The following is a 20027-nucleotide window of genomic DNA, read 5'->3' on the forward strand; positions in this document are numbered from 1 at the left end:
AAAAGCAGCAAGAGGCATAACTATGAAGAAATAAACACAGGGAGCAAAAATGTGATGTTTTTAAAAGCACTGAGTCTGTAAGTTGAGAGGAGGAGGAATGCAGCACAAGGTACCAGGTGTGGGGAGAGCTTAGCAGGTGGGGCAAGCCCTCCCATGGGGTGCACCATCCTCATCCCCTTACTGGTGGAGACAGGCAGCCCAGCAAACCATCTACACAACAGAGAAAATGCTGTTATTTGTCCATATTAAATGTATGATAAATCATTTCTGTGTACAGACAGTATAAGAAATTACAGAATAATACGTTTCAGCCTGGCAGCAGCAGCTCCTGCCGCATGGCTGGACAGCCCAGCTCGCTCTGCTCCGAGCATGGCACTGCTGCTCCCAGGCCTGCACTGGCTTTACTCTGATCAGCTCAAGCCATGGCCCTGCATGCAGCTCTGCCTGGGTAGAGAAGGATGGGCAAACAGAGATGAGCCTTTGGGGTCCTGGGGTTTGAAGACCCTAAAAATTCCTCCTAGTCTTAGAACCATTGCCTTCCAGATCTCATATTGGTGTTCAGAGCAGGCTCTGGGACCACAGCAATAATATACACATGTGGTGTCATGAGCCTACAGTCTTCATCATGTTACCACACTGCAGACAACAAACATTTCCTTTTCTCCCTGTCAGGGAGCCAAATGAATCCTAAATGGCTTTCCTGACCATAACATACAGACAGCACTAGCAACAGACCTCAATTTCTGACACATCAGCTGTGAAGGCAAGAAGCTGCAGATAAGAGAGCGTTGAGGCTTTGAGGACACTGCCAGACCCAGTGCACAGCACAAAGAACAATTAATTTTTTCCAGACCATGTATTGCATGTAATAGAAAATATTAACTCACATTCCAAATATTTATGAAAAGTTCAGACATAATTAAACAATTTGCAATTGAAAATTAACAATCTAAAAATTCAGCCATGTAGACAGAGAGCATTAAATATAACTGCAGTTAATGTGAGCTGATTTAAGTACAGCTAATACAGCAGCAACAGAAAAAGGCAGTCAATCACATCCCCTGTCATTAACAGCCTTCTCCATGTGAAATATTATTACCTGAAGCTTTCAAGCTGCTCTGCTGTCCCAGTGTGTGCAGGAGAGTTGTTTGCCTACAACCTGCTCCAGCTGGAGCAGAGGGATGAGGTGTCCATCTGTCCACCTCCCCCAGGGGTCTGCCTGTCCGCCCTAGTCCCCCAGCCAAGGCTGTCCCTGCCCCTCCCACACCTGAGCCCTGAGCCCCATAAGAATGCAGCAGCCAGGCTGCTGGGGAGCATTTTGGAGCAATGCCTGCCTCCCTGTGCTCCCAGGGGCTGTGTGTGATCCCAGTACCCTGGGGATGGGGGGAAGAGGACAGGAAACAAAGCAGTGTTGTCCTGATGGTTGTGCACTGTGTTCATGACAGCACCAACACCATCTTTCCCCTAGTCCCACCCTGGGCTTCACCCACTGCCTCTCAATTATCTTTCCCTACAGCTCAGTAGGGATAGAGCCTCCAGACAGAGTTTTTCCATCCCCAGTGGGTGGAGAGTTCTTTTTCACACTGCTTCACTAATTATTCTTTGTATTTAAAGCCAAGTAAAACACTAATTGCCCAACACATCCATCCCAATCCAGGCTGGACTACCTCAGCCCTTGGCACGTGCCAGGACACAACACAGCTGGAGAAGAGGGAGCAGCACCCACCACCCTTGAACCCTGTGGGCAGCCTGAAGGAGGGGGCTAGGACGCCAGCAAGGATGGCACAGTCTCCTGCAGCAGACTTCCATGAACAAAAGATCATGGATTTAAGGACGAGACATGTGCTGGGTGGTGGGTCAGGCCCCAGTGTAGCTGCACTGTGACTCTTCCAGACAGCTCCTCTGCCAGAAACACTGTCATCTCCTGCTTTCTGAGGAAATGTGGCTTATTTCAAACTACATTCAGCAAGGCATGACCTCTTTCCTTTGAAATTGCTAGCAGGGCATGAGGCTTTTGCTTAGAGAGTTATAGAAAATATACTGGACACTCAAGAGTATGGCATTACAGTCTCTGCTATTGTTGAAGTCCCTCACTGCTTTCTGTGTGGCAGCATTCTGAGAAAATAAGGTGATAGCCTGCTCTCTGATCCCATTTCATCTGAGTCTACCCTCAATCTTCCCCTTAAGCTTTCACCAAGGACAATGCCCTTTATATGCAGAAAAGACATGGAAGAGAGTAGTGCAATATATACAGCTGGAATCCAGATGTGAGACAGAGCACAGCCATGACTGCAGGTCTGCAGCACCAGTACCTGCTCATGTCAGCCAGCTGCTGCAGTTCTTTTTAGAAATTAGGAAAAACATCAATGAAGAGATTAAAGAGAAAAGCCACTCCTAAAGCATTCTCATGGAAATGGGCCTCTTTTTTTTTTGCATTCTGCTCTGTAAGCTGGTAAAAATTGCACTCTTGCTTCAAATGAAGGTATCACCAGATGTTACCAGCAATAAACCCACGGGGATAAACACATATGGAACCTAGAGCTGAAACCTTTCCCCTCTCTTTCTTATAATTAATCAAGGATCTATGGAAATCAAGGGCAGCAGAGGCACAGGGCACTAGAAGAAAATGATGCATGTGTGCAACCCATGGGGTCAGACTGCTGTCCCTGCTGCACACCCTCTGCATCCCCCTCTCTTTTCAGAGAAATTATAGGGAAAAACAGGGGAAAGCAGCTCTGACAGGACTGATGGCCCAAATGCTGAGAAAACTGTTAACACAGGTGGAAGGAAACAAGGGAGCTCTTGCTGGGAACCAGCAAAGCTGGGAAATGCTCTGGTACCTGCCTGCGCTGCTTTGCAGGGGCAAAGGAATCAACTGAGGTTTATGCTGTGACCTTGCATGAGAGCTGAGGGAATAACAAAATCACTTGGCTCACAGGCTGAGCAAAATCCGCAACAGATTCCACCCTGTCAAAAAGCATTCATCTTCAGACAGGTTTCCTCCCTACATTTTTATGCAACCTTAAAAACTTATACTGCCTGTTTCTAAAATGCTCAGATCCATCTTAAATCCCTTCTCCCACTCATTTTTAGTGGAATTTTGAGTGGAGGGTAAAACACTGCAGAAACAATTCAAGCAGTTCCTTAAAAACCTGAAAAAAATGCTTCATTCAGCCCAAATGCCTACATTATAAACCATGTGCAGGCTCACTCCACAGAGTGCATTTGCTGGAAATTAAGAGATGTAAGACTGCTTCTTCCATATTCCACTGGGAGAAAAAGCAGCAATCCTGTCCCATTTCTTCCAGAGCATTTTCACACCCAGCCAAACACCCCCAGCTGTGCCAGATGTGCTTTCCATCACAGGTAAAATGAATGGAGGGGGTGAAAAAGCAGCTGGCTCTGCAAGATGCTGGCTCATGTGAGCAGGAGCCCAGCTGAGAGAATGAGTCCCCAAGAGTGGGGAGGAGAAAATGGGCAAAGCAGAAAATCCCATCCCAGCCCCAGTACCACGCAGAGTTATTCTGGTTTATGCTGCTGGCAGCCTTCTTAACTGCACAATGACACACGCTAAAAATATTTGCCGTTTGGACTAGATTTCATGTTTAAAAATGTATAACAAATAATTACTTGTACAAGCACAAACCTTATAGCTTCTGCTTCTGAGCAGATGGGAATTTGTAACAAACTTCATCTGGCAAAGCAGTGTCCCCTCATCTGCCATCACCTCATCCTCACTGCCATGCAGCACCAAGTGCTCCATGCATGCCAGCCCTGCTTCCTAACGTGGGCAGCTCCACAGCAAAGGCTTTTGGCTGCAGGTGCCCAGGGAACAGCTCCAATCTGCCTGGCTGCAAGACTCTTTTTCAGAGCCCACCACAACTTCCATTGCAGAGTAAAATGAAATAAGCAGCCTAGACAAAGTTCAGTTAAATAACTGATTTTATATTCAGCAATAACACTCATGGTGTCCAAAACCTGCCCAGTCATGGGATGGATTCCCAGCCTAAAATTAACCACTTGCCCTTTCCTGTGCAATCTCTAGTAAAAATTCAGCATACAATTGTTATGTTAAGGCCTGAGCTTCCATTTAAACATAAGCATATCTGATAGGAAAAGATCCAGCGTATCCTTCAGGTGAGAGAAAGACTGTCAGGACCTTTGCCCAGCTCTCCCAACCCTGACTATCAGTGGCAGCCAAGAGTGACTGCTTTGATCCTAGTTTTACTGCTCCTGTACATGGGCAGTTAAACATTGCTCCAATACACCTGCAAACAAATTACTTGGACTATTTCCCCAGGCGAGTCAAACTTTTAGCTCTTCCTTATCCCTTCACATAACTCTCAAGACCTTTCCAACACATTTTTATAGTACAGATTCCAGATTGGGATATAGGAGAGGTTTTTTGCTGCCCTATAGAAAGACAAGAGTTTCTCACAATGTTTCCTGGAGTACCTTCACACATGCCTAAGGCTTGGCACCATGGCTGGACACCTCAGCACACCCACTGAGGCTGTGGCTGCATCCTGTTCTCCTTGCCCACCAATGTCCTGAGAATCCTTAGCTGATGCCCACAAGGCATCAATCAGACACAAGCTTTGAAAACCTTTCACAACTCTGTCACCACTTTCTCAGGTACCTTGTTACCTTACTGCAAAATCTGACTCTTGTTTTAACACTATTTATGACAGCTTGCACTTCCTCATTGCTTGTTTTACCTTTAAGTCCTCTCCAGGGCCTCTTTTGAAGCAGAAAAAAAAAAAAAAAAAAAAAAAAAAAAAAAAAAAAAAAGGGGGAGTATGGATGAAAAAAAGGAGCTGATTTTCCTCTAGATTTTGGTAGAGGTTCTCTTGAAGGTTATGAGTTTGCATCCTGAGAAAAGCAAGGGCATCACAGTGGTTTTAAACTGCTAGGAAGGTGGGACTGGCCCCATATCCAGTTCAGCTGTGTCCACACACCCTCCCCAGGGTTTTCCAGAGCATCCCAGAGCAGCTGGAAAAGCTCTCCACACAGGTCACTGCCGTCAGACCACAGTGATGAGTTTTGCTTCATCTTAAGGCAGGAATCATTGCAGCCTGCAGCAGACAGCCAATGACACTTTCAAAAGGAAATGCTCCTGTTCCAAGCTGAACTCTGCTTTGCTTGGTGAATTTTTCTGAGACCATCCCTTGCTGTTACTTGCTCTCAGCTGCTTTTCCCTTCTCCAGGGCTCACACTGGCATGGGCCAATTCATGTCCAGCAGAGTTTAGAGTTACATCCAATTTCATGCTATCAGTGAGCATTTACTACTTTTTCAGCAGAATTTTATTTGACCCATTTTTCTTTTCCTCTACTCCCCAGCACCGTTCTCAGCAGCCTCTGCACAGGGAGAGTTTTGTTATTAAAGATTCTTATGAACTCTTTGTCTTTGAACAGGAGAGATTTACTTTTGGCTGATAACTTGCATTGAGTAAATTCAGGCAACAGTGGAAAGAGATATTTTCTTCAGCTGTGGCATGCTGGTATGGCAGGATGCCTTAGGGACACAGATGTGCCTCCTGTCCTGCCCTTGCACACTGCACTGCCCTCCCCTCCATCATCCCCTGCTCTACTGCTACTCCAACTGCAAACGAGACCCAAATATAAGATAGAGATACCCGGGGAATTCTGGTTCACATGGTGCTTCACATGGTGCTGGTAACCACTGATCTGGTCAAACAAAATGTATTTTGATTGTCATCAACCAGAAAACCATTCTTATTTTGAAACATATCAGGTTTTCTCTAGATCACTAATCACAAAGCCCACATCAGGCTTATACTCTGATGTTACAATGCCAGCATTTCTACTCATATATTTAGGATAGAAAAGATTTTTTTATTCCATTGATGATGATTTTTTTTAATCCATACAACAGATGAAACTGCAACTGGCATTATGATAGGAAAGTGAAATGATCCAAATTATCTCATTGAACATATATTTGACTATTTTAATTGACAGAAATAAAACTTCTACTGCCTGCCAGACATCCTCAGCTGCTTTGCAGTTGCCATACATAAAGCCAGAACAAAATGGCCCATCAATGACCCTGAATAATTGCCTTTGTTGACTGTTAATAAAGGGATCAGGAGTTACACAGCTGGGCAGAGGGCTGCACGTGAAAGGAGCAGAGTCACCTCCCAGCACTGAGCAGGCAGGGCTGGGGGAGCAGCAGGGCTGCAGCTGGTACCCCTGGGGAGAACAGCAGCTCATCAATGAGCCAAAGCAGCAGCAAAACCCATGTCCAGTTTTCTCCTCCTGCTTTGCCAGGACCATGCTGTCAGCAGGGACTTCCCAGAGGAAAGCTGTGGTACTGCCCCAAGAAACCTGTGTTCCTCATCTCAAATACTGCAGATGTTCATGGGAAACAGACCTTTTTCCAAATACTGCTGCTGCTGCTGCACACCCATGAGGGGCCACTGTAACATGAAGGACCCCTGATATAAGCCAGTATTTAAGAGTGAATTGCTCTTCTATTAATCTAACTGGCATTATCCCCTCTAACTCCATTCCCCTCAAGCAGACCCAAACCATGCTTCTCTTGTCTGACCTGACCATCACTCTCCCACACAAAGTTATTTTGGAATCATTTTGACAGTGGCAGCCACAGCTCCTTCAGCTAATTTACACTCAACTGATACCTAACCATCTGAGCACAACTGTTCCCAGCCAAAATCCACTGCTAAAAAAAGGGCAAATAAAGAGAAAATCTATAAGCAGAAAGGTCAATGGAGAGCAGAGTTAGAAGGTCAATGAAAATGACTACTTGATATTTTACATTTTTCATAGAAACACAGAATAATAGAATGGTTTGGCTTGAAAGGGAACATACAGACCATCTTTTTCCAGCCCTTTCTGCCATGGGCAGGGACACCCTCCACCAGACCAGATTGCCCTGAGCCCCATTCAACCTGGCCTTGAAAGCTTCAGGCAGGAATCTGAAGTTTTCCCCTGAGCAAAACTCTGGGCAACTTGTGCCAGTGTGTCACCACCCTCACATTAAAAAATTTCTTCCTAATATCTAATCTAATGCTCTTCTCTTTTACTTTAAAATTGCCCCCTCTTGTCTTATCACTATCTGCTTGACAGTAAGAATTTGGATATGCATGGGAAGGGAATAAGAGTTCAAGCTATGAGGGGATGGTGAGTACCATGATAAGAAACTGCAGCTGACATTACACCCTGCATCAGAAATAAAGAGCACTGGGTTTTAATGGGATTTTAAAATACAAAATAAAATGCTACACTTGGCAAATGGCATTCTCATCAGACCTAACAGGCATCATGGGGCTTAATAAAATTATTGTGTCAATAATTTCTCCATGGACAACATCTCTGTTTTGCAGCTATTTTGTCAGCCCTGGTCTCAGTTCCGCACACGGGTGCACGAGACTCCTGGCACTGGCAGCCCAACACATGCCTGCAGCTCATTCCACCAATGTTGCACAACATCAGCTCTCCAACAAACTGGCAGAAATATCAGCATGATAAATGACTGGTGTTGAGAAGAAATATGAGACCATTTAATTACTCCGCTATTAGAATTTTATAATTTAAAACACCCACAAGGCTCTCTCCCCGTCAAGTTTGGACTTAACTAGGTCACGAAATACGATAGTTATATTTAGCAAAACTCTCCACAGAAGACAACAACTCGTGGTCCTCAGCCTGGGAAAAAGAGAACTCATCACTGATGCTCCTTCTGCTAAGGAGTAAAGCCTTACACTCCCTCCAGCATCCCACTGCAATTTGTGTTATCTTCCAAGATCTCCCACCTTTGTTAGTGACTTAATATTTTGATTTCTGGGCCCTACATTTTACAGTTTTATGTTGATACCTGGAGCCAAATACCATCAATGTAGACCAGTTTCCCTTCCTGTGGACCAAGGATGACTGGAGATGTGCAGTTTTGGTGCTGCTGCCAGTAGAGCTGCACACACAGACAAGATGCAGAAATGAGCTGCACCCGTGGGAATGAGCAGGAGCTTAACCAAAACTAAACTTGGGCAAAGTCAGGGCGCCTGACCTGTGGCCAATGTCTGTCACTGTGCCTGCTCCCTCCCCAGCACCTTTTGAACTGCAAACATCATTCCCCATGCAGCAAATTCAGAAGAGGACAGAAAAATTATGCATTTGTTGTTTGGTCTCATTTATTGTGGGAAATGCCTGTAATTTTAGCTGTCTCCTCCTGTGCACATCTGAGGAATGCTTAAGGCTCGAGCCTGAACACACAAGCAGGCAAGCCTGGTTCCACCAAAGCCCACAGGGTGCTGGAACCTGGCTGTGGTTGGGGCAAATAGGGTTCAGACTCCAACCTCCACCCCACACTGTGCTCTCCTGGGCCACCAGCAGTCAGAGCTCATGGAAACCCCACTCACTTCCCTGTCACAGCTATCAATGCTTCTACAAAGACTTCATGACAAATAATATTGTGCTATCACCTCCCCATGTTCTTACTGTTCTCTGTCAGAGACAAAAAAGCTGGATCAAAGGCTGGCTACAACACTTGAAAAACACATGCACAGATCACTGCTGTTAGGAAACATCACTACTTGTCTGCATTATACAACAAAATCTGTGCTGTGGAGGCCAACGCAGTTTTTACATGATAAAGGCTACTATAGGCCTTTTAAATACATGAGAAATTGTATTTGAATTTGTGTTGCATCCAATTCCCTATTGAACTTGCACTCTAATTTCTCACAAACATGAGTAGAATCAGATGTTCCAGAAAAAATGTAGTGTATTGAATATGAAAACTCAGCACTGAAATTGAGGTAAGGAGCAGGTTATGTAAGTTAGGAATATTGAGGCTGAGCCTTTGAAATGCATGAAATCTACTTTGTTGATCATTTCCCAATTTATAGTCAGCTCAGTGGGAACAAATATGTGCCTACTTTGATATCCTTTTGAAGAAAATTCTTGGCATCTCATTTCTGCTAAGAAATATACCTATTCTCTTTTTAATTTGGTACTTTTTAGATGAAAACTGGAAGATTAACCCAGCTGTATTTTATATTCATGAAGTACTTTCTATGGCCTGATCCATTTGACTCCCAAAGTTTCTTCTGAATTAAAATTACACTATCACATCCTAAGCTGTGACATGAAGTATTTTTCCTATTGCATGGAACACTGGTGGCCTGAACAATGAAATGTAAGGAGTGAAGGAAAGGACTGGTGAATAATTTTTTTTTCTTTTTTTTTAAATAACTCCCTTTTCTGGAAATCTGAACACAATATGGACTGCAAAGAAGCAGCCTTGAGGAAACCACATCTTACAGAAATAAGATTAGAGAAAACCTAGTAAAACATTAATGTAGAACTTTCAAAATATTCCCTTAGTGGATGATGTATGTCAGAAGAATGATCTCTCTATATAACATAATAAAAAGAAAACCAAAAGAATAGTGTGTAACCTTAGGCTAGCACAGCTCAGTGGGAACCAGCCCAGGCTCTCTGACAAGACATTGCTGAAATGAAGCCCCTGGAGCTCTGGCACAAGCCAGCATGACCACGTATAACCCCCACCATGTGCAAGCATGACTCTATCTTTCCATTTTGCTCCTGAGATAGGCATTAAAAGTTCCCCAGGAAGGTAATCACTGATAAAATACATGAGCAAGGATTGAAGTGCTGCAAAGCATTGAGATTTTCATGTGGAATTCAAATTAGATTTAAAGACCTATGTGCAAAATTAAATTCTAGCGGCTCCATTGTATTTCCAGTTAAAAGGAAGAGGAAGAGAAAGAGAGGCATTAACATAGTGCAGGGTCATGCACCAGTTATGTCTTATTAAGTATTCCAGCCTTCCTTAAGATAAGCATCGCATATGGGTTCTTTTGCAGCTAGCAGTTCCTTGCTTAAAGAGAGAGAGGTCTGGATAACACCCCTTCTGTCTCCCAAGGCCTCCTGGGCTGATTGACAGGAACATGTACTGCAGGGAACAAATGCTGCTCAGAGAAAAAAGAAGACTACGTTCTCCAAAAGGGGCCAGTGGGGGCATTTCTTTGTCATGTCTTCTGCTCATCATCTCTGGTTGAGGGAAAGACAAACAGGAGGAGTGACATTTCCCTTTCCTAACAAGACACAGTCCACAATGTTTCTCCACGTTGAGAAACTGGTTTTTATGTACAGTGGCTTGCACTGAATTCAAAGTTAGGGAAGCAAGAGATTGCTCAAAATAAAGACAGCATTTTGAGAGCCAAGTCCCACCTCTGAAAACCTTGGAAAAAGACCCATGGAAGCGAAGTCAGAAATTGCACTCTGGCCCATCTCAGTTGCATTTTATGTTGGTTTTTTTGTTTTTTTTTTTTTTTTGTCATTGTTTTTATGGGAGAGATTAGCAAAATTTAATTTTTATGCAGCACATTTAGCTAACATTCCCTCCCCCTTGCAACGGACACCATTTGGCTTGGCTTGTCCTCAGGCAGACCCCCCCAGGTGTTTTGAGGCTGGATACCCTGCACAGTGGCAATGTACTCCATGGGATCATTGGGTTTTTCAGTGTAAAGTGTTTTGTTCTAAATCAGCAACTTCTTGCCCACTTTTTTGCTCCCCTATTTTTCAGTCTCCCCTCTGCCAAAACCAATACAATAACACCTCTGGAGTCTTTACTTTGTGCCACCCCAAATCTCCTCTCCACTGAAATGGTTTCAAGCTGTAATTCCCCAATGTTGTCACACTTAGTGATGCTCAAGGACTCCCCCATTTCTCAAGCTTTAGCAAAACCTTCCCCACCACTTCAGCATCTCCCTGCAGAGCTGTGCCAGGAAGGGTCCATCCTCCCAACCCTCCCTGTGCTCAGAGGCGGAAGCAGGCAGGCACTTGCAGAAGCAGCAGACACCAGAACAGCTCTCCCAGTTGGTATCTCAGGATCCAAGTGCTTCCCTTCCCAGAGACCTCTGCTGCAAATGGCAGCAGATCAACACATCAGCTAGTTCAATCCTTCATACTTTCACCAGTCTCTCCTACCTAGAGCCAGGAATTCACAACTCAACTTCCTCTTTTCAGAATGCAAGGTTATGGTAGGGAAACAAAATTGTATTAATAAATATTGATTTGAAATGATGCTTCTGATCTGGGGGAAAAAAACCCAAACATCTGGCTAAGCAGCAGAAAAGTCATGCCAACAACTATATTTTCAATGAAAGAAAACAAACAGCAGTCCAACAGTATAAAACAGCATAAAAGGGCTAAGGTAGGTTAGAAAAGTCAAGTCATTGATATGATGTTTTATAAGGTAACCATGGTTATTTTTTATGCATTCCCTTGCAGCATGAATGCAGATGATGAAAAGTATTTATGGGCCAATTGAAACAAAAATAAATGAAAGAGATATCTTGATGGCAATTTAAGCCTTAAACTGCAAAAATTAATCAGTCCACACAGACAACAAAGAGCGTTCAGCTGATGCTGCAGCACAAAAACACCTTGTTAATTAGATGAGGGTAAAAAGGGGTTTTATCATTTCACAAAGGATGAACATCTTGAAAATCACCCTGATTTTAGCCCTAATGTACCTGCAGGGATCCATGATGCCCAAGTAGGAGTTGTCCACATGGCCTCTGGATAAAGTACAACTTTTTCTAATTCAATGTGTACAAGCTGGTGGAAAGGCAGAGGAAGGGGGTCCTGGCATGCTGCAGCCCTTTGTGCAGCCAGGGAGGGGTCACTCCTGGGCTGTATGCATGATTCTGCTCCACTGCTGCTTCTTAAGAATATTTGGCATGATCTTCCATGAGACCAACAAGCTCTCTTGGTGGCTCTCACCTTGCTGGCAGGTGGTGTCACCCCTTACAGTGAGGCAGGGGAGCAGATTGAAGTGGGGACAGGAAACGGTGAGGGTGCCCAGTTTTGACAAATCACAGAATATGAAAGAAGGCTTCAGCTCAGAGGAGTCCTCACGGACTCCTGCAGCACATAATGAATTAAACCCATCTCCAGAACTCCTAGGAAGAGGGGCTCCCAGCAGCCAAGATACTTGCAAGGAAGCAGAGAGCTGAAATAAGAGGCTGCTTCTCCATTCCAGAACCTGTCTGGATGCTGAAACCATTTTCTGTCCCCTAAATAATACACCATGACAAGCCACTGCTTGTTTTGGTGGAACAAGTGACACTTGTCTGGGCTGTGGAGAGGCAGCTCCACCCCTAAACCCAGAGGGAAGGCTGGCAGGAGATAGGGTGGGAAGGATTCATTGCAGAAGAGTTCTTCAGGCTAATAAACATCTCTGGTTACTGTTAGAAGGAAACAACTGATTTCTCTGCAAGTCCTCACTATTGTTGCATGACATTATAATTTCTCTGCCAGATATATGCTCTTTGGATGCACTTTGGCCTGGTTTCTGTAAAGGGACTGAAAACCAGAAATCCATAGAAGGGCCAGAACTGGAAGTTCCTAGTACACGAAAACACATCTCCAACTGGCAGCTAACAGGGTTAAAACACCCTCTGATTAAATGAAAGCATCTTTAATTAGTTTAATTGACCATGCCTCAGCCAAGACCATCTGCTCAGCAGCATTTGCCTGCTCTTTGCAGGAGCGATTGATCAGCCATAGCTGGAGAATACAGCATTAGGCTACATCAGATTTATTTTGTTTAATAGAAGAGCTAATTTGCTTTAAATTTAATTACAGGGCCAAGATTGCTCTCTAAGTCCATAACAGCACATAACATAAGCTGATCCTACAGCTAATGGGTGCACACGTAGGTCCCCACGTGTCTGTGCAAATCAGACCCTGGATGATGACAGCTGGGGTCCCACCCTGGCAGAGAGTGATCTCTGCATTGTCCTCCCCAAAAGGCAGCAGCAGTGTGGCACACTGCTGGGCTGGCAGGGCCGCCCTGCTCACTGCCCTGTCATGTCCCTCCAGCTGGCTGAGGTCTCACTGGATGCTGGAGCTAACAGATGTCCCATCTCAACCACCCCTCTTGCTCCAAATTCAGATATCAAATGATACACCCCACGTAGGGTCACTGCTCCTGCACCAACAGGGACAATCATGGCACCTCTCTGCAGCTCCTGGGTAACCTCCATCAGCAAACCCCTCCCAAAGGATGTACCTGGCAACTGAGGGTCCAGCAGAGCCAGGCACCACCCTCACCCCCGACATTGCACTGTCCCTCTCCATTCCAAAATCATTCTTCAACACATTGCAGGCTGAGCTGATGGAGAGGGCAGCTGCCCCTCCTCCCCAAAGGACCACGTGTGTATCTCCATTGTGCTGTTAGGACAGGGAAGATTTCATTCACTTCCCAGCACCTTTCCAGTTTCCCACTGGGAGCTAAACCACAGCAGGCTCTGGGAGCTGCTCGGGCCTGACAGGAAGCTGCAGCTGCTGCAGGAGTAATTACAACCCTGCAGAAGGCTCCAGGCTGCCATTTCTGTTTCCATGGAAATAAATACAGAATTACTGAAAACAGACCATGATGCTTTATGGGGTTTGAGGCTTTTTATCATCTCTAAACCACTTTAACCTATTTTTATTAGTCGTAGTTTTGTTTTAAGTGGAGGGGAGAAGGCAGGGTGGGGATGATGCTTACAGATTGAAAATAGGTGGAGCTATCAAAGGAGTTTTAAATAGAGAAAGAGGGGGAAAAAAGCCACAGGGTAAGGCTGATGCCCTGGGGATTTTCAAGGGGGAGAGCAGTGCTGGCCAAAGCTGCTGGCTGTCCATGGCACATGCATCCAGCTTTGGAGAGAGGAGCCCATGGAGGCTCATTGGTTCTCACCATCCTCAGGACAGGCTGTTTTGTAGGGGGCTCTGGGGTCCAAGCAAACCTCCCACCCTTTCAAAGGCTACAGCCAGAGTTATTGCTTAAAAGGTCAGAATTGCAGATACATATTTCATAGACATTGAGCTTCAAGATGAAGCTAGAATAAAAAGGATTTGCTTTGTGTTCTTTAAACAGGGAGCAAGAAGGGAGGGATCTGATCCTAAACCCCTGAGGCCCTGAACTGAAGGGACAGAGTTGTGCACAGACAGGTAACTCCACACTGTGCACAACAAACCTGGACTCAATGCTCATTGCAAGGCATGGCTGGGAATTCCTCATCACAACAAACCAGATGAAATACTTGGTCTGGGGAGGATACACACAAATCAGACATTTATTCTGAGGTGACCTTAGCCTTCATCTCACTGTCTGAGCTGTCACAGTGCCTCACATGAGTTTCTTCCCCTACTTGGGCTGCAGTTTCCAAGTACCTCTACAGCTTCTCTGCAAACAGAACGGATTTAGGAAGTATTTTTTCAGGAGATGTCTCCAACTTTGAGCTAAGTCAGCAAAGTCAGCTCATGCCACGTGTTTGGCACACACTGGGTACAGGATGGCCGTGTGACCGTGTGCCAGGCACATGATTGACACATGCTGGGCATGTGATGGGCACGTCAGGGGCTCAACACACCAGAGCAAGTGAAGAAACCAAGTTGGGTAGAACCACATGAACTGCAGAGATGAGAGAGGGGCAGAAGGCAAGATACCACCTCAGCAAATCATTTCTAATACTGACTTGAGCTAAAATCAAACACTTGAGTTAGTTTATTTTGGCAGGGGAACTTTCTGCTATGTGAGAAATGTCAGCCTTTGGACATAGTGTCCTAATTCAGCTGCGAAAATAAATGTCAAAACAGTGAATTCTAGTTTTAAGCCAGCTCCATTTGAGAAAATTTGGGTTGAAATGTTTCCTAGTTAAAATCACAGGGCCCCAAAACTTATGAAACCACTCCAATTGCACTGATGAGATGTCTTTATGCCTTTACATGAAATAGCCAGACAGCAATGACACCTGGTGTGCTGCAGCCCACCCACACATGCACACTTCTCTGATGTTTTGCCTTCTACATGGATGGACAGAAATAGATGCTAAAAAACCACGACCTTGTATTAGCATCACTCAGCAGGTCAGATACACCTATATTTAGTTATTTGCTTTCAAACCTTACATCTAAGGGAATTATGCTTAGGACAGGTTATTCTGCCACAGTATATGGGACACTTCAGGCCTGGGAAAGAAGAGAAAGTCTAACTGTGAATCCTGAGAGCTCAGGCAGTTCTGCAGGGAGAGCCCACTCTTCCTCTGAAGCAGGAGGATGGACTTGCACAGCTCATCACAGACAGATCTGAACATCTGCTCCTGCTGCAGGATTAACTGAACAGCACTGTACCAGCTCCGGCTCTTCTCACTGTAGCTAAAAATGACTTCCAAACACAGCTTGAGACAGAAAAGTAAATCACTGCCCTACGGCTGGGAAAGAACAAGACAGGGAGAACACCACAGCCTGATTTCAGAGATGCTCTGAATTCAGCCATCATGAAGGTCAGCATGAAATAGAGTACCCTAGGAAATGCCAACTGCAGCAAGAACCCAAGTCTGGAATTGCCCAACACATACAGAAAACAGCTCCTCTAGTACTCCTCCACAGCCACAGGTTAATTGCAAAGCAGAAGAGCTAAATTTAAGTTTTGCCAACAGGTTCTGGACCAGAAAGACCAGACTGAAACACATTTCTCCCTCCACCACACCTCTCACACAGCAGAGGAGCTCGCTGCTGGAGCCAGAGATGCTCAATTCCCATGCTGACTCCAGTGGAGCAGAAACACCGAGCCACGTGGCATGTGTTATGCAAAGAGTGCAAGACTCGTGTATTATTTAAAATGTTCTAGTCAGAGTTTGTGCTTAACAACACTGTAATCTTCACAACTATGCTGCTACAACACCACTTCCCATCTTTGTTTCCTAAAAGCCTTTCCAACCGCATTAATACCTTGCTATCAATAACTGCTATCTCAGATCCTGCTAAATCAATGCTATCACATTAAGAATACACTTATCTCATGCTCCCTGGGGCTACTGTATTAAAAAATCTCTTTAGAAATCATCCTCCTCCTGCGCAAACAAAGTATTATCTCAGAAGTGAATGGAAATGCAGTCCCAGTGATGCAATCATTATGCAATTAGTGTGATGTAACAGGAGGCTGCATAGAGAAAAGCATCTACTTTCAGACCACAGAAGTACCAGCAGTGTTTGGGGCTCTCACCACCATTCCTGCTCATGTTTACAGAGGACAACTAGGCAAAGCCACCCTTTGCCACCCCTTGCCTCCTTGCACAGCCTCTGGGCAATTTCACCCTGCACACCAAGGCAAGGGAGAGCACAGACCAGCCAGCCCCTCCACAGAAGACAGTGGGCTTTGCTTTTCTAATCACAGGTGACTGACTGATAAAGTGCATGAACAGCAGCACAGTGCTGCCACACTGGAGAGGGTGATGGCATTCAGACAGCCTGCCAGGGAAGTAGCTGCTTTTTTCAATTCCTCCCAAGCATGGCAGACAAGCACAGGTCAAAAAAAAGAGTAGCTTATACCATACCAAATTACCACTGAGAAGCTCGTAACTACCCCCAACAGACTGGCAGCAAGCAGTGGATGAGTCCCTGCAGAAAGAGTAATGGTCAACAGCAATTTCTGTGCTTCATGGCAAGACAGAAGTACAAAGAATCTGCTGCTGGCCAGAGAGCTCCAAAGACCCTGCTGGTATAGCCTGGATGACATGACCACAGGTAGCATCAAAAAAGGGTTCCCAGAGCAGAGCCTGTGGTTTCCCTGGCTGCTCTGCAGAAGGAGCAGCAGTGACCTGATCCCCAAGGGGCAGGATCCCACCCCACAGCACCAGGGCACTTTAACCACTGCATCCCAGGAAAACACCCAGCTGCTCAATGACTGCTGACCCTGCAGCTTTCTGATAAATGCATTGCACAAAGGGCTTTCCCTTCTGCATAGCTAATCCTCACTATCCAGGTATTAAAAACAGAGTAGCTTCCATGCTAATTCTAGCTTTCATCAGAAATTATGTCTTCCTGTAAAAGCTTAAATTACAGGTTTACTGCCTCCAAGTATTAGAAAAGACCCAGAATTAAATCCTCCAGGATTATAACCTGGACTCATGCAGGAAAAAGACTGCTTGATGCAACAGGGCAATTTGCAGGGAGCAGCCTCTGGGTTCATGGTGTCAGCCAGAAAGATTCTAACGAGCAGAGATCACAAAGCAGGGCAGCTGTGATCAAACACTGTTTTCTGCCTCAGTGGGAAGCACAAACCAGGAGGGAAGGATCACACACACGCTCACGCAAGGCCACCCTGGTCCTTAGCAAAGCACAGGTCAGACAGACACAGGGCTGGAGTTGGTTTGACTTAAAAAATAAACCAAAACACAGCAGAACTGACTCAGTTCTTGACACATCACTGAAAACATTACGGTTTTGATTTTAAAGAATTCTTCCAACAGAGGATGGAGGCACAAAATCTGTGTAAACAAAATTTATGAGGGCCACTGCAGTTTTTGCTGTGAAGACATACTACTCAGGGACATTTATTATCCTCTCCCCACTCTGTCATTAAGGTTTGAGATGAAGAACAACAAATGCAAGATAACTAAGGCTCTTTACAGGGGTAAAAACAGATCAAACATAATTCTCTGTGTCTTAAAAAAAATTGGAAATGTCTAGACAGAAGACAGACAGAATTGGTCTCAAATGTATTCATTTCAATAAGAAGCTGAAGCCTTGTATTACAGGGAAAAGACTGTGGTCTGCTCCTCCTCCAAAAACTTTCCACACCTTACTCTCTCAGTGACTCTGGCATCCTTTATCCCACTGTGATATTTATATCCAGTAGCAGGGGACTGTAATCTGGGTCACCAGCAGTCTGGATAGCCACTGACAGCCCTCAGCAAGAGCTCTGGAAACACAAGCAGCACTGCAGAGTCCTGGCTATTCAACTCTGGAGAACCAGCCCTTCTGGGGTAGAAAGAGAGGAATGGGAAAGGTTTTCAAGCGCAAGCAGGGCTACCCTGAGGTCATGGGGCTTTGGGATGCTTTTTCCTTCCACCACAGGCAGGCAGGGATCACAGAGCTCCCTCTACTTAGGGAGAACCTGTATAACCTCACTGGGCAAGTCTGCGTAAGCCACCCACCCCAGGGACTCCTGGAATCTGACTGCTGATCTCACAGGCTGTAAGAACCTCTGTCATTCACACTGGTGATGTGACACAGGATGGGCAAACAAGCCACAGGCAAACAGCCCACTTAACCACCTCACAGACCTGCTCACCAGATACAGAGCTGAGGAATAAAATTTTCCCATCTCAGCACTCCTATGAAATCAAGCAAGAAGATGAGCAAGAGAAGGAGGCCCACCTGGATAGCCAGAACAACACTGGCAGTGCAGAAGTCCCACCATAAACCAACCCTCACTTTCCTGGTAGAAGTTCTCTCCAAAAGAATCTGATCAGACACAAAGTTTCCAGTTCATAATAGCATGGCAAGCCTTCCCCAAAAACCCTCTTCCATTCCCACGTTACCTGACACGCATTGTAGAGAAGCTGATGCTCAAACTTCTTGATCCCCAAAATGTTCTGGAACATCTCATAGAGCTGCTCCTTGCTGAGGATGAGCTCCGAGGCAGCACTCGCTGTCATCCTGGCCTGTTGCTTGCGGGGATCCTCCTCCCCACGGTAAATAGCATCAAACTTTGCCATCCAGGAGCTCAGGACTGTCTCCTTGCTGAGGCCATCGATCTCTGGCAGGCTGCGCACTCTCTTCTCGATGTGCTTCTTGAAGACCTCCCGGGAGTCGTTTGCCGAGCAGCCCCCGCTCTGCACCATCCTGGCAACGCGGTCGCTCTTCAGGAACACCTGCAAAGAAAAGGGGGGTTTCAAATGGTTGCAGTTGAAAAAAATCCTCCTTAAGTACCACAAAAGGTGGTTTCGCTGCTGGGGAGCTGCTTATTGACCGCCAGGACATTCTCCAACTCTTCACTCTACTGCCACATGTTGCCAGAGGTTTCAGCTGAACTTTGGTTAGTGTAATGAAATCAGGTGAAGTTTCTGCTTTACCTCCACTACAATCAAACATTTTGATGCAATTAGGACTTGATGTGAAGTTATGGCCACACCTCACCAGATACATAAATCCCCTTTGGGAAAGCAGGATTTTATTTTGTTCCATCTGATGTTTTAATAAGGAAGTTTTTGCACAACATTCACCTAACCAAGTTCTGCCCTGTTAGAGGGAGCAGAGTCATCTTACTGAAGCCAACAGCACTGCACTAGATTTATTCTGGTAGCCAGGCCCCTGGGAAACCTCTGCAAGGACCAGGTTTACACCCTAACTCTTCTACACCAGAGGAGATCCTTGCTGTCTGCCCTGCTGACACAGGAATGGGAAATGCAAGATGGCCCAGCATGGCTTGAACCTTTGCAGAGATGCAGGGCACTGACAGCAGGAGAAAGGGAGGGAGAGGACGTTTCATAAAGATGTTCTTCCCACTGCAAGAGCAGCAAAAGGGTCAAAACATGACAGACTCCACAGACCACAGATGTCCTGAGAGCAACACAGAGCTGAAGGGTTAGAGAGTCAGAGGGATTTTGTGTTGGCTCTCCTCTCCCAAGCCCTGAACACAGAAGAGCAAACAATATCCAGTAAGAAAACTGCTGTTTTATTAATAATGCTGAGAGCTGATGAATACAGCAGTTTGGGAAGAAGCTGTGCCCTCACAGGGGTGTATCTGTCAGCTCTCAATAATTAAAGAGCTTCAGGATGACCTAAGGACGTGATAGATTTATTTTTTATATACCATTCAGCAATACCATACTCCATGTTCCCAGATGCTTGATGGTACAGGCATCTCTTGGCAGTAGTAGTGGGTTTTGTCCAAGGACCAGACCAAAAATCATGCTGAGGAAGAGCTGAGCCATTTCCTTCCAATACCACCATGGGAGCTCTCACTCCCTGCAGACAAGACAGGCAGAATGCCACCAACAACCTCTTCAGTCCATGCTGAAACAACAGCAGTATGTGCTTCACTTCCTTGTGGAGATTAAATATGAGTGATAATGCCCCAGGTGTGTGCAGGTGCTTTCAAGTAATGTGTTATGTCCTGTTTTCTGTAGAAAACACCAGGTGAATTGCCTGGCTGTAGGACAGCTTAGTAGGGTTTCCAGGA

General features: G+C 45.4%; 1 protein-coding gene across 1 annotated transcript in view; it reads right to left on the bottom strand.

The window, feature by feature from the left end:
- The window catches only part of CADPS (calcium dependent secretion activator), a 203022-nt gene that overhangs the window by 140263 nt on the left and 42732 nt on the right, over positions 1–20027 (bottom strand). Inside the window, 1 exon segment of the mRNA XM_030956450.1 lies at positions 18385–18717. Coding sequence (XP_030812310.1) covers positions 18385–18717 — 333 coding nt within the window.

The sequence above is a fragment of the Camarhynchus parvulus genome, chromosome 12 (genome assembly GCF_901933205.1).
Source record: "Camarhynchus parvulus chromosome 12, STF_HiC, whole genome shotgun sequence".
NCBI classification, from domain to species: domain Eukaryota; kingdom Metazoa; phylum Chordata; class Aves; order Passeriformes; family Thraupidae; genus Camarhynchus; species Camarhynchus parvulus.